Below are 15,458 nucleotides of genomic sequence, written 5' to 3'. Positions count from 1 at the left end.
CACTCCTGCAGCAAGGAGGAAGACAAAGTGGAAGTAGAGCCCACTTTCTCATACACTTACTTGCCTTGCAAGGTCCAAGTCTCTAAGCAGCAAAGGCTAAAGGAGACATAGGGCAGAAGGGATGCTTGTTCTCCCACAAAGTTCCCCGGGATTCAGAAAACCTCATTGCTCACCTAAAAATTTTAGTAATTCCATCATGCTTTTTTTGGTATTTATGGACCAAAACATCCAAAAGATTATGAACCATCACTAACTGAACATGCATAATAACACAGAATGCTAAGAACCTCAGCTCCCAATGTCAATGACAAAAGAGAGGTCTGCAGGAAAGCTGATGCAGGCAAGCACATCTGTACCACCACAAGCTTCTGTGATCATCCAGCATAAGTACCTACAGCCCAGCACTGGCACCACACATGGCCCTGCTGCCCACAAATGGGTGCAGGCTGCAGCCACAGAACCACAGATGCTGTCAAACGGACAGGAGATTGCACATTAGCTTAGATATTCTGTGCAGAAAATGCTGTATAAGGCAGAAAGATTTCCCTCTCCCAACCCCGTGAATAATGTATGGCCAATGGGTCTGTTGAAGAGCAAAAAGGAAAAGAAAGAGGCAGAAGAACTCCAAGTTTACCATTTAAATACTGTATGTCAACTGTTTACTAAGACTCTTTGGATGGAAAATGTTTTCATAACAGTACATTAGTGATGTACATAAATTCATGATACAAACAAACAAGACCTGAAATGATTTGACAAGTTATCACAGCATATCAGTGGAGGAGTAGGGAACAGAACTACTGCTTCCCTATTTGAAATGCAAGGTGCAACTTCTGCAGTAAACATTTTGTTATTAAAAATCTCCATATGCTCATTTTCTTACGCTAGTTCTACATCAGCAAGTCAAGAAATATCAACTGTTTGATTTTTCCAAGAGATCTGTGGTTGTTCAGCACTTCAAGGGAAGAAAAAAATAGGAAACAGGGACATAGGAAGTCTTTGTTAGATCTGGGTTTCAATTCAGACATCTCTGGCTCATGGTTGAATTGGACCATGCTTTAAAAATTCCCCTTATCCTTCACAAAAACATTTATTCTTTGGAGCAGAGAAATTGATGCACTTCTTTCAGTGTCGCTTGCATGTCTTCATATTCTGCAAATTTGCAAGCATCCTCCAGCTTCAGCCATTGGAAAGCTTGGTGCTCTTCCGAGAGCTTGATTTCTGTGTTACAGTCCTTCATTTCTGCCAGCCAGTAAATGACGGTCTTAGGTTTGCCACGGACAGGATAGTGCAGTTCTTTCTTGTACCCTTCTATGAGGGTGAGCTGACTGGCCTGAAGACCAGCCTCTTCCTGTGTTTCCCGGAAGGCTGTCTGCAGGTCATCCTCTCCTGGATCCACGTGGCCTGTCAAGAAAGTGAAAAAGTAAGTGTCTGAGAAGAAAACGCAGATTTTGTTTATTCGGTTGACAAAAGGAAACATTGGGAGACAGATGAGAGTACGTTGTAGCTGATACAATGGAAAATGGAGAACAGAGACTGCTTTTGCAACTCTTGTATCTTGATTTGTCTTTCTCTTGTGGCTTTTAGGATCATTGCTTATCCTACAGCTTCTGAAACTCCCAGTGGCCTGTCAGCACTAGACGTCTTTTCTTCCCTCTCCTCTTCTGAAGCACTCCGCACGCATAATGTTCCACCCTAGATCATACCAAGGATTAAGGGCCTCAGGAATGCTTTTCCTTTAGCCAGTTAGAGGGGAGACGGCTCATCTGCACAACTCGTAGTCCTCTCTCGACCCTCCCCTCTCACAGAAGCTTAAGGCTCAGTTCTGCAAAACTCTTAGTCATTCCAACAGCCCAGAAACAACAGGACCAGGCACCAACGAATGCCATTCAAAAGGTGGGTTTCAGTTAGGCAGTTAGGGGTATTTTTATTTCTCTCTCATATTATCCTCTGAAACACAGCAAGCCTAAAAGCCAGTCCTTTCACCAGCTCCATAGGTCTTCTAGGACACATAATTTATTTTATGTTGCTCAGAATGAGAGGTGCCATTACAAACAACGGATAAATATAACACATCCCCAGCTGTTTGTACTTTTGTTGAGAAATGTCAGATTTGGTTTTCTCATGAAAGCTCCAGACCAGAACATAAATAGAACAAGCCAAGCAGTATCTCAAAAAAGCAACATAGGAGGAATTGGGAACCTTCAAGAGGAAAAAAAAGTTAAGTTTTATTTTGCCCCTGGTGTCACTGTTTTCTATGCAGCTGGCTGCAAATAGCCGTAATTTCATCATAGAGATGAATTTTTCCTCAGGGCCCAGGTACCCAGAGCTGACCTTCAGTACTAAAACTGGGGTACATGGGAAGCTCATTTTGCTTTCCTAAGAGGTCTCACTCACTTCTTTGTCTGTGTATCAGAAGCTTAATGACTTCTTACAATGTGACATCATCTCGAATTTAAAATACACTTCTATTTCAAACAGCAACTGTGCAGAAAACAGCATCTGATATTGCATTTGACGTCTCGGATCTTCTGAGATCAAATACGCTGAGGCTTTAAGTAAAAATATTTTCCTCAAGCACTGCAAGTCAAGACATCTCCTTCTTTCTGACAAAGTGTTTCCATAGCTGGGACTTTTACTAATAGATGAGAAACAGAATGCACTTGGCCTTGCACACTGGATTACTTTTACAGTAGCCAGTGCAAATGCCCACAGAATATCCATGAACAGTAAGTAACCACTATTTTTTATGATAATCATGATTGGTAGTCACCAAATGTGCAGTGAGTTGAGGTAGCAATAAAGCTGCTCTCCAGCTTAGCAAAAGGCAATCACCTCACCATGCTGTTGATAACCTGAAGTCTAAGCTCAGTTAAGTTTCCAGCTTTGTGCAACAGCCTGCCTACTGGGAGGGAAAGGTCTGCTGGCAGCACCTCACACCACAGCTTCCAGATCCTCCAGCGCAATTCCAATATGCTCAGGAAGAAAATGAACCCCTCATCCCCTTCCCGTCAGCCTCAGCTAGTGCAAGGTCACAGTTCTAGGAGTAGAGATGGGGCTGATGAAGCTCATGTGGGGGGATTCAAGCAAGTCCAGTTTAATCCCATAAACAGTTGTAGGTGCTTTTAAAATATCAATGTACAGCTACAGCTGTAAATTGCCTCTTGCATGCTCTTGGAGAAATCATTACAACTTCTCATTCTGGTTCCTGCCACATTAAATCTACAGCTGCATCATATACAAGATACGTTACTGCATCACATAACCTGAGGCTGCCTTTGAAGACCACTCATATTGTAGAATATACATAATGTAATAGCTCTCCTTCATTTTTTGCCCCCAAATCTGTACCAAGCTACTATTAAAGGCTGCCATCAGATTGTATCTTTTTATGGAGAAGGCTGAGGTACTCAACAAAGTTTTTGCCTCAGTCTTCACTGGCAAATCCTTGAGCCACACTGCCCAGGTCACAGAAGGCAGGGACTGGGAGAATGCAGAACCGCCCACTGCAGGAGAAGATCAGGTTCGAGAATATCTAAGGAACCTGAAGGTGCACAAGTCCACAGGACCTGATGAGATGCATCCACGGGTCTTGAGGGAACTGGCAGATGAAGTGGCCAGGCCACTCGCCATCATCTTTGAGAAGTCCTGGCAGTCTGGCAAAGTTCCCACCGACTGGAAGAGGGGAAACATAACCCCCATTTTTAAGAAGGGAAAAAAGGAAGACCCAGAGAACTACAGGCCAGTCAGTCTCACCTCTGTGCCTGGCAAGATTATGGAGCAGACCCTCCTGGAGACTATGCTCAGGCACATGGAAAACAAGGAGGTGATTGGTGACAGCCAACACAGCTTCACTAAGGGCAAATAGTGCCTGACAAACTTGGTGGCCTTCTATGATGGGGTTACAGCGTCAGTGGATAAGAGAAGGGCAGCTGACGTCATCTACCTGGACTTGTGCAAGGCATTTGACACCGTCCCGCACGACATCCTTGTCTCTAAATTGGAGAGACATGGATTCGATGGATGGACCACTCGGTGGATAAGGAATTGGCTGGATGGTCGCACTCAAGGAGTTGTGGTCAATGGCTCAATGTCCAAGTGGAGAATGGTGACGAGTGGTGTTCCTCAGAGGTCGGTACTGGGACCGGCACTGTTTAACATCTTTGTCGGTGACATGGACAGTGGGATAGAGTGCACCCTCAGCAAGTTTGCCGATGACACCAAGCTGTGTGGTGTGGTCGACACGCTGGAGGGAAGGGATGCCATCCAGAGGGACCTTGACAGGCTGGAGAGGTGGGCCTGTGCAAATTGCATGAAGTTCAACAAGGCCAAGTGCAAGGTCCTGCACATGGGTCAGCACAATCCCAAGCACAACTACAGGCTGGGCGAGGAATTGATTGAAAGCAGCCCCGAGGAGAAGGACTTGGGGGTGTTGATTGATGAGAAGCTCAACATGAGCCAGCAGTGTGCGCTTGCAGCCCAGAAAGCCAACCATATCCTGGGCTGTATCAAAAGAGGCGTGACCAGCAGGTCGAGGGAGGTGATCCTGCTCCTCTACTCTGCTCTTGTGAGACCCCACCTGGAGTACTGCGTCCAGCTCTGGGGGCCCCAGTACAGGAGAGACATGGAGCTGTTGGAGAGAGTCCAGAGGAGGGCCACAAAGCTGATCAGAGGGCTGGAGCACCTCTCCTGTGAGGACAGGCTGAGAGAGTTGGGGTTGTTCAGCCTAGAGAAGAGCAGGCTCTGGGGATACCTAATCACGGCTTACCAGTACGTGAAGGGGCCTACAGGAAAGCTGGTGAGGGACTGTTTATCAGGGAGTGTAGTGACAGGACGAGGAGTAATGGGTTTAAGCTGAAGGAGGGTCGATTTAGATTAGCTGTTAGAAAGAAATTCTTTACTGTGAGAGTGGTGAGGCACTGGAACAGGTTGCCCAGAGAGGTTGTGGATGCCCCATCCCTGGAAGCGTTTAACACCAGGTTGGATGGGGCTTTGGGCAACGTGGTCTAGTGGAGGGTGTCCCTGCCTGCAGCAGGGGGGTTGCAACTAGATGATCTTTCAGGTCCCTTCCAACCCAAACCATTCTATGATTCATTCTATGATTCTGTGAGGCTTATAATCTAGAAAACCTTAAATATGTCAAGGGAGGTGATTCTGCCCCTCCACTCTGCTCTGGTGAAATCCCACCTGGAGTACTGCGTGCAGCTCCTCAGCCCTCAGTACCAGGGAGACACGGGCCTGTTGGAGCAGGTCCAGAGCAGGGCCACAAACACAGTCAGAGGGGTGGAACACCTCTCCGACGAGGACCGGCTGAGAGACCTGGCCTTCTTCAGCCTGCACAAGAGAAGGCGCCGGGGACACCTTCTGGAGGCCTTTCCCTACTTACGGGGGGCTCGCAAGAAAGATGGGGACAGACTTTTTAGCAGGGCCTCTAGCGATAGGACAAGGGCTCAGGGGTTTAAACTAAAATGGGGGGAGATTCGCAACAGAGAGAAGGAAGACACGTTTTACCATGAGGCTGGCGAAGCGCCGGCACAGGTTGCCCACCCCCCACCCCCCAACCACGAGGTGGTCGATGCCCCAGCCCCAGAAACATTCAAGGTCGGGTGGGATGGGGCTCTGAGCAACCCCATCGAGTTGAAGATATCCATGCTCATTGCTGGCGGGGTGGACCAAGTGACGTTTAAAGGTCGCTCCCAACCCAAACTATTCTGTGATTCTATGATTCTGAGTGCAAGATGTACGCCTACGAGTCATTTCAATCACTTATCCAGAATTATGGTGTTCCCAGTGAAGCTTTCCACACAGCTCTCTCCTCTCACAAAAACTAATCATGTCCCAGCATATGTTTTTTAGTTTTTCGTAGGCTACAAATTCTACTCCCTTAGGCTTTTGGTGAAGTGGACAAAGGGGGAGGTTTGGAAAGTTTTGCTCTTTCCCTTAATAGGAGAGCGTAGTTGATACTCTTACAAGATTATTTTTTTCCAATTTGTAAATTCCTGTTTACAAACTGCTCCTGCACTATACTGTAAGAGCATTGCATTTTACAAAACAAGAAGTAAAAACTAGCAGGAAGAAATCTCAGAGGGTAAAAAAACCAGCATATAAGATGATCTACAAGGAACCTGAAGTATTTCTGCACTGTGCTTTTCCCAGTACCAGGACTACGACTATATACTACCAAACACTGGCTCTGCCATGTGTCTTTACACAAAAGGCATTGCTTTATGCCTTAGGGCACTAGGCTTGCCTTCTCCTTTGGGACCTCACTGAGGAGTGAGGAGGACTTAGGTGAAGATGGCTGATAAGGTTATTTCTCGTAGCTGTCCCTCATCTCTGCTGCATTAGGTATATACTCTTCATCAATGACCCCCTGAACTTAAAGAAACTCCTGCGTCTTCCAAGAAAGGCATTTTAAAGCAAATCATCACCCATTTCAGTCTGCCTTCTAATGTTTTGCTGCAAACTGTGACCCTTCTGATTATACGTGGGTCAAACCACCATGCACTGGCAACAGCGGTATCTGGCAGAGCATCAGGCCTGAGCAAGAAGGTAATCATTTGTCTACCTACCTAATTTCAGTTGGCTGCTGAACGTCTGCCAGAAACATCAGACATCTGAGGAGCAAGACTGGGTGACCTGCCCCCAACTCCAATCAGTCGTGCCCAATTGTTTATACAGCCGCAACTTGCAAAATATTTCAGCCACAAAACTCCCCACTCTGCTGCGCAAACAGCATAACCAGCAGCTACTGTCAACTGATTAACTGCTCCCCAAAGCTGACCTTAGCAGCATTCAAAGTTCAGTCTGTAATCTCACTCGCTCCCAACACAAACATTGAAGTGCGTTAGCACAACAAACATCACCTTTGGGTGGGGTCCAGTGATGGGTCCCATAGGATGTCTGAAGGAGGAGGTATTCAATACTGTCAGTGACCTTAGAAGATGGTACTGCCTGCAGCCTCCTGTAGATGATCAAGCCACAAGCTCTCACAGCCATGCCCCTCTGTTAGCTGCACGGAGAGCTGTGGAAGAGCACAGAGGATCAAGCAGGAACAACATACAACATTTAGCCCACTCTGAGGTATGTTTCCTGGCTAAAGACAAGTAGTCTGTTTGAGCTATAAGTCATCCATCCATTTGTAGCTGCTACACAATTAAACTGCATCTTATTAACTATCTTTGAATTGAAAACAAAAAATCAGTTCTTTCCTTTTAAAACAAGGAAACAGTAACCTCAATAACTTTTTTTTTTTAAAGCTTTTATAAAGAAGCATGAAATATGACCTGCATGACATTTTTTTTGCTATTGATATATTACAAACCACATTGTAGGGAGAAAAAAAAAGAAAAGGGAAAGCTAGTGATTAACATTCTGAAGCTTTTCCACTGCAAAAATCCAAAGGCTCAGTGCAAAGATAATACCCTAACATTACTAGAATTGCTTCTGTAAGTGGCATACAGAAATAATTGCTCAAGACGGATCCCCTGCAGCAGAGAACTCCTCAAGATGCCAGTGGCAGAGCTAAAAAATAAATGCCAAAGGACAGGCTCTCTGCTGTCTGGGCTAGACATGAGGCTATTATACAAAATTAAAAGCTTCTTGGCATACATATTAAGCACTAATTTGATGTAAACAGAAAGGAACATAGCTCTTAAGTGATAAATATTGTAACCAATAAGCTATGCAGCCAGGACAACAGGTCCTATACAAAAAAAAAAAAAAAAAAAAGAGAAAGCAATGGAGATGAGAAATCCACGTTAAAGAATACAGCAATTCCCAGTTCCAGGCAGAGCTTTGCATTTTGACAGAGCTGCACATTTCACTAAGTAATAAATTTATATAACACTGTTTTTCCCCGGGATACCCAGGGAGTCATCGTGACACCTCCAGTTTCCAAACTGGCAAACCACAGCACAGAGCCCTTCACCACCAACCAAGCCCCACGATGGTGTGCAGCTACGTTGGTTAACCCCTCTTTAACCGCCTCAATGAGTTTCTGACCAGCCACGCCAAAGATGACCCCTACTGCCAGGCACTAAACGCCCGGGCAGCGCAGGCACCAACCTCGGCCGATTTGGAGCCAAGAGGCCGCCACGGCCGGAGACCAGCACCACCTCCCGTGCGCGCCTGGAAACGCCGCGCTCGGAGGCCCAGAGAGCCTGGAAGGACAAACCTCTCCCAGGGCCGTTAGGCCAGCGGCCCCCAGCCCCCCGCTGCCAGGGACCCCGGGGCCCCGCTCCCCTTCCCTCCTACCGCAGAGGATAGCCCTCCGTGCCCCCAGGGCCGCTCCCAGCGGGCAGAGCCTCCCCAGTACCGGGCTGAGGCCGGGGGACCAGGCCTGGCGGCCCGGGGGACGCAGAGCCCCTCCGGCCGTTGCCATGGCAGCGGGGCAGCCCGAAGCACGCCGGGACAGTGGGGGAAGCGGCCACCGAGACTCAAGCTCAAATCACCCCACCGCAGCCGCCCCCGCCCTCACCTTCGCTTCAGTGCTGGAGAGTAGGCGGGGCGCGGCGCACGACTGAAGGCAGCTTCAGCCAATCACAGCGGCACAAGTTCGGGCGATAGCTCCCCCGCTCTCGTTCCGTTCCGTTCCGTTCCGTTCCGTTCCGTTCCGTTCCGTTCCGTTCCGTTCCGTTCCGTTCCGTTCCGTTCCGTTCCGCCCTCTCCCGCTTTTCTCTTGGCTGCGCCCCCTCCGGCCACGGAGACTTCGGATTGGTTTATCCCCGCAGGGACACGCCCCACCCGCGCCTCTCCCTTGTTCTATTCGCTAACTGCGGGTGCGAGGCTGCGCGCGAGCTTTTGAAGCGGGAAAAGCGTTGTTGCTATGGAGACATGGCCTAGTCGCTGTTGCCGAGCGGCGCTGCGGCCGGTGAGTGGCCGCGGGGGCCGCGGGCGGGGAGGGCGCGGCGGCTGGCAGGGGGTTGTGTGTGCGTGTGCCTGCCGTGAGGTGAAGGGGATGGCCGCGCCGAGGGAGGGGGGGAGTTGTCCCGGGGGCCGTCACCCTCCCTGGGCAGTGCCGCGGCTTCCCTCAGCCCCGTCCCACCGCGGTACCCGAGCTGGCTGCACTAAGGTATGCTGGGCCGCCCCTTCCATCGGGCCCCGCCCGGCATTTTGATGTGTGTGGGAAAGAGAGAAAAGAAACGGGGCGGAACAGCGCAGGGAAGGATGAGAGGAGAGCCCGCACGTGGTGGGGGGCAGTGGGGAGGCGGTCGCTGCGGAAGGGCCCGGCAGCTGGCTGGGTGCAAGGCCCCGCCTCAGCCCTATGCCCCTTCTTCCAGGGAGTGAGGCTATAAAGTTCCTCAGTCTGGGACTAAATTCAGTGAGGGAAGCTATAAATCCCTATGGGGCTAAATTCAGTGACCATGTTCCCCCTCAGTCATACAGTGTAATTCCAGATGCATGGCGGTTTGTTTTGATACAGTTATAAAATAAATATTGAAAGTCATTTGGTAAATCTTACTGGTAGGAGAAGCTCGGGCAAAATTTTCAAATAATCAGCATCCCAATATAACTCGTAGATTATTTTTCTTAGCTTGTAGCTGAATATTAGACACTTCCCATTTCCATGCAGCTGTTGGTTTAAGCAGTTGTCAGGGATCAGCTGTAGGATGGGAGTCTCTTCTGCTGAGGTCACCAGACTATACTTAGTGTGAAGGGATGATTATAAAAAATAGCAGTCTCTTGCCAATTGAAACATACTCTGTTGGAAACCAAAAAAACCCAACTTTTACTTGTTGTTTTTAAGTCTGTTTCAGAGAGGAAGGAAATGAATTGTAGTTTTAATAACCAACTCTGTATTAGGTATGTCAGTAGCAAAGAAATTAGGAGTGTTGCTGCAGGGAGAAGACCTGCATCGTGGTCCAGCTGTAAAATAGTTGTCATTTAACATTAAAAGTATCCCCCCTCTCCAATTACTTTTACTATACTGAAACTATAAGTAGTTATCTATGGCTAGTATTTGGCTTTGTTCCTTGTATCTTCAAAACAGGCTGCTACGCCACTTGTTCCAATGAGCAACAGAATGTTTATTGCCATGTTGTGTACGTGCACAGGGAACTGCACAGTGTAATCCTATGATCTTACAAAGGGATCTGCTGCAACGTCAAACACTGTTTCATAGATCCCTACCTACTGCATGAAACCAAAATTATGACTCATGTTACAGTACAGATGATCTCTTATTATGGAGCTTGTATTTATGAAAGTGCAACTGCACTGTATTCGTAGGAATACCCTAGTTTGCAAGGAATAGGGTCAGAATAATTAAAGCGTTTTGTGTGGTCCTCTGGAAAAGCAAATTAGCTATTCACTTCTGGAGGGCTAAATCAGATTTGGCTTTGGATCACAGTTAGAAAAGGGCTTAATATTCAAATGAATAAGAAATAAAGATGGATGACTGGTGATGTGAGTTAATAAGTCTCCCTTTTCTCTATTGTATGATTGCCAGATCAGCTTCATTCTGGTTGTCTTCTACACTCCAAAAATCAGCAAACACTTTGACACAGATGGAGCCTGTGCTGAAGACTTGTTTGAGGTAACGTGGTTACAAGTAAGGAGTACAATACACTTCTATAGTTGTGGTCAGGAAAGGCAACATACCTACCTGCTACATGCGTTTACAAATTTTTTAAGTTCTTAAATTTTGTTTTTATAAGGTATTTGTAAAGCAAAATGATTTACTTAATAAAGTGATAGGCAGGAAAACAAGGTGCTGTTTAGGTTTTGTACACTCATTATCAATTACTACTTTTATCACATGCCCTTGAAAATTGTTCCTAATAAAATTATATAATGATCAGACCAGAGTTTATGATTTAGAATTATTATCTTAGAAAACTTGCAGGATTAAATGTATAGTTGCATTAATTTGCATTTGTAGGAGTGCTCCATAGGGTTTCTTTCCTTTGCCATGACTTAATTTCCCTAGTTTAAAATATGGATATAGTGCTACTTGGGTCGTGTCTCAGTGGTGACACTCAGGAGCGTTGGTGGAAGTCAGCTAAAATTATCAGGTAAATATGGGTGAGCTAGAGTGGGATAATAGGGCATGTGAGTGTTATTCAAGTGAACAGTGCACTGAGATCTTTAACATATTGGAGGTTAATAAGGATCAAGATATAGTGGTCTAAGGCTGCTTTATTCTTAATATAGTCTATGTAGGGATTTTACATGATTTATTTTATGCACAGTGTCTGACACTTGCTGAGTAGGTATCTTTGAAGGCCAGCCTTTTTTCTACTTTGAAAACTGCACTGAGTATGAAAAGATCTGTGTAAGAGCTAATTAATAATTAAAAGCATATTAAAATGGAGGATCAACTCCTAGAGCATAATTTTGTGGTAAGTTAATTTCCTTCAGAATACGTAAAATGTAACCACTCTTTTCTGCTATTTATGCCTGTCTTTTCTTTTTTCCCCAGCTTTATGAACTTTAAGAAACCTCTATTGCAGAAACAGAGCAGGAATTTACTGATGACAAGCTGTGATCTTATTCTGTGCTTTGAGTTGGTCCCTTTATATAAAATTCTAATCCTTTTTTACAATACGTACTTATCTACTACCAGCAACTGGCAGCCTTTTAAGATCTTCATAAAACTTTGCATAAAAATAAGTTGTAGAGAACTCAGGTTTGCCACATTGTTAAAAGAGTAGCTGCTGCCTGAGCACTCTCACACCATTCATGGTGTTGCACGTACACACACACTTATTCTTGGGTGTGCTTCCTCCTTCTTCAGGCTCAACGCTAGGTTTCCTGCAGCAGAGTCTCAGGTGTCAGATTTTATAAAATAATTTAATTGAAAGGTGCAGCAGCAGCAGGATCAGCCCGGGCTGGGTGCCTCCAAAGAGGGGGACCCAGAACAAAGAAATCCCAGAGCAATTACACCCTTGGGTCCTGTACACTCGCCCCTCATGCGCCCTTCACGTACTGTCCACGTGTCCTTTAGTCCAATGGTGATTTTTGGTCTAACATCTAATTGGACTCTTCTTCTGTGTCCAGACAGGCAGGCTCTTATCTTGTTGACTTGCAGTTTCCACAGTTTTCCCTGATGGCTGGAGCATCCTTGTCTTCTGGTTTACACTCCTTGTGCACCTGCACTCGCTGGTGGAACATGGAGAACTGAAGAGTCCCACATTTGGAAAAAAACAATACCAAGACATTAGTGTGGTATCAAAATACTTTCCCATACTAAAAGACTAATCGCAGCACTGTACTAGCTGTTAGGAAAACTACTAGGAAAATTACTGAGAAAAATACCTCTATCGCAGCCTAAAGGCTTCAGCAAATCTAGGTACTCATGCTAAGTAAAGCTAAGCAAACAGCACAAATGACACTGTATTATAATCCTAAGTAATTTATTCTAATTAAAACCTACTTATTTATATTAAACAACTAATTTCCCTCAACATACATAAAGATGATAGGCTGACTGGTCCCTTGTTGAGACATCCCACATGTTCCAGCAGTAAGGTATATCACCATTAACTGTTTCTCCCTCGCTGCTAGCTTGTGTTTTAGTAAGTAAAGATGCTCTGGACTTCATTGTCTTCATTGTTTCACTGATGAGCTTCAGCATCTTGTCAGTGGCAAAGCAGGTCCCTTGTGTGAGGAGAAGGTGAAAATTTCAAAGTGAAGCTGAGTCTTTCTGCCAGCTACAGTGAGAAGGGCAACCACTAAACAGTGAAGAATTACGAGCGATGTTGTAATAGGGATTGAGTGAAAAGTTGTTCTTAGGCCTGAGACTATGTGGCCTTATAACTGAGTGCTCATGGAGAATTATACCTCAATACTGATTCACTTCTTTCTCAAAATTATGTTCTATTCTACTATTTTAAGAGGTCTTCGGCTTTTGTCTCAGCTTCACTCTTTTTGGTGAAGCTACCCATAGCTTTGCAGGAAAAAAGACCTGGGCTTTGATATGAAACTACCACACTGAAGAATGTTATATTTTTCTACCCCAGGACACAATGTTCTCTAAGGTGAACAAACAAAATCAGATCCTGACAATAACTGAGGAAATGCTGGCTGTTATTTATTGTAAAAAAGTAAAGCCTTCTCCTTTTTTGCCAGAAGATGGCATTATCATTAACAGTTTAGGATTCTTGAAAACCTACCAATACTCCTCTTATTTCTTTACAAAGCCAATCTAATTTGAGAATTATGTATCTATTTTAGAAACAGTGTCTTCAGACACAAAGAACTCTACAGTGCTGGACAAATTAAGGTATTCTTTTAATGAGAAGAAAGGTGCTCCTTTCTTTTAGAGCATTGCCAATTATAAGGCCAGAAGGGTTTCACTGACAACCGCAATTTTCCCTGAATTCTCTTGTGCATGAACCAGACCACATCTTTTAGAAAATTGTCTACTCTTGAATTTTAAAGTAATCAGAAATGCTGGAACCCATCACCATGACGATTGCTTAATTTTTTTTCCATGGTTAATTAGTTTGTTACTCCTTTATTAGTCAATATTTGGTTTTCCTAGGTTGTAAAATCACTGTTCTATGGATGGAGAGACACTGGAGTTATCTCCTGAAACCACCTAGATCCAGTAAGATTTATTATATCTGGGGAAGCAGAAGCAGTTATATTACTTCCTGGGCCGGCTCTTGTTAAGAAGCCATTTAGTTGCTTTCCCATGGCACAGAGCTGTAGCCAGTAAGCTGTGCAGAGCTGCTTACATGTCTTGTATCTTTGGCAGTACCTATGTTACTTGGATTTTCTTTATTTTGAGAATCCTAATCCCTTGTTACCCCAGGTAATGGGAATCTGTCTGGACATTGCAGGGTCATGTTGAGCTTCAGGTCCGTCAACACCCCCAAGTCCTCCTCCTCAGGGCTGCTCTCAATCAATTCTCTGCCCAGTCAGTCGCTGTGCTTGGGATTGCGCCGACCCGTGTGCAGGACCTAGCACTTGGCCTTGTTGAACTGCATGCAGTTCACATGGGGCCCACCTCTCAAGCCTGTCAAGGTCCCTCTGGATGGCATCCCTTCTCTCCAGAATTTCAACCAAACCGCACCATTTGGCATCATCGGCAAACTTGCTGAGGGTGCACTCGATCCCACTGTCCATGTTGCCGACAAAGATGTTAAATAGTGCCGGTCCCAGTACCGACCCCTGAGGAACACCACTCGTCACTGGTCTCCATATGGACACTGATCTCCTTTTTATTCTCTCTTCTTTCTCCTGTGCTCATTATCATTCAAACAGGGGTTATCACTGAATAACTAGTGCACTAGTCTTTGGCCACTCTGTATTAAACTTAAGCATGTATACAGATGTAAGTGTAATGTAGGATACAGAATGAGAATAGATGAAAGAAATCTGCTGGATTGTTTTAATCTTTAACAAATTTTCAGTATACTTTGAGAATGGTGTTTCAGCTTCATGTTCTAGCTGCTCCTTTCATCAAACAAAAGAAGTTTCCCATGGTGGTGCATACAGACAGTTACACAGGACCAGTACTGGTTTTATATTTTAAATTACCTTATGTAAGATAGGCATTTTTTTCAAAAACATAACCCTTCTTTAAATGAAGTTCGAAGCTCCTGTGGAATTCTATTTATTAGAGAAGTTGGCAATTGTGGATGCTTGTAAAAAGCCTTGCACATGTGTCATAGTTAGCCTCTCTGATCTTTGGGTTTGCTATCCTCACTGTCAATTTTGATTTCTCTTTCTCAGGATCTAATAATCTCATTACAGGCTCTGACTTTACCTCAAGATTCAGAATTGCATTACATACACAATAAATAAGTCAACGTACAGACCAATGTTTTTGTCTTGAAGTTTGTTACTGCTGAATCTTATAATTTTATTATGGCTCACTACTATCTACAGCTTAGACTCTAGCTTCTATGACATTTTAGATGTCCTCTATTGTACCTCTTGGCCTCGGTAATATCTTATACAATCAGCATTTTAATAGAAGTGTTATTGTTTTGTTGTTATTATTATTCCAACATAATGTGTTAATTAATTTTAATAGAATCAGATTTGGGGGTGATATTTGGTGACCTTATTTTCTTATCTAATGTTACTGTACACATGCTTGAAAATCCTGCCAAAGAACTTACCTTGAATTACAGGGGGGAAAACTTAGTCTTAAATAACTTGGTTTTGTTGAATGTTATTGTAACCTCCAAACATGAGTACAAACAGTATTTGGTAAGGTCCTAGACTGGACAAAGATATAAGAAGGCAGTGTGCAACAGATACTTGAAGTGCTATCATTTTTCCATTTTATGGAACAAGTAAAAATATCTGCAGATATTAATCCATGTGGATATAGACAGCTGCACAATCCATTGCTAGGGGGACATGAGTGAAGGAGTTGAGGTTTTTTTGTCATACCTTTCAGTGATGCATGTTGCTTTTTTGGGTTTCCCAGGAATGCAAGTATGGCGTTCCAATTGCATATATAGATTTAGAGAAATTCTGTGTTACAGATTTTGCAGAAT

The 15,458-nt window shown here is 44.7% G+C and overlaps 1 protein-coding gene across 2 annotated transcripts; it reads right to left on the bottom strand.

Annotated features, from left to right (window-relative positions):
- Window positions 1–644: 644 nt before the first annotated feature.
- NUDT2 (nudix hydrolase 2) lies at window positions 645–8,587 on the bottom strand. 2 transcript variants are annotated; one of them, XM_054811217.1, is made up of 3 exons: window positions 8,480–8,587; window positions 6,867–7,024; window positions 645–1,404 (listed from the first exon to the last, which is right to left on the bottom strand). In XM_054811217.1, exons 2-3 carry the CDS (start codon window positions 6,997–6,999, stop codon window positions 1,091–1,093), a joined length of 447 nt encoding a protein of 148 aa, XP_054667192.1. In that variant the 5' UTR covers window positions 7,000–7,024; window positions 8,480–8,587; the 3' UTR covers window positions 645–1,090. The 2 variants fall into 2 exon arrangements, with proteins under 2 accessions (XP_054667192.1, XP_054667191.1); XM_054811216.1 differs by lacking the exon at window positions 8,480–8,587 and adding an exon at window positions 8,068–8,457.
- Between the last annotated feature and the right edge of the window lie 6,871 nt (window positions 8,588–15,458).

The sequence above is a fragment of the Grus americana genome, chromosome Z, assembly GCF_028858705.1.
Source record: "Grus americana isolate bGruAme1 chromosome Z, bGruAme1.mat, whole genome shotgun sequence".
NCBI lineage: Eukaryota > Metazoa > Chordata > Aves > Gruiformes > Gruidae > Grus > Grus americana.
Note: the sequence above shows the minus strand (reverse complement) of the source record. Positions and strands in the feature narration are given on the sequence as shown.

Coding starts and splice junctions, on each gene's coding strand:
- NUDT2 (XM_054811217.1), bottom strand. CDS start 6,999: ATGGCTGTGAGAGCTTGTGGCTTGATCATCTACAGGAGGCTGCAGGCA. Junction 1,405..6,866: donor TCACTGGACCCCACCCAAAG/GTGATGTTTGTT, acceptor CTTTCTTGACAG/GCCACGTGGATCCAGGAGAG.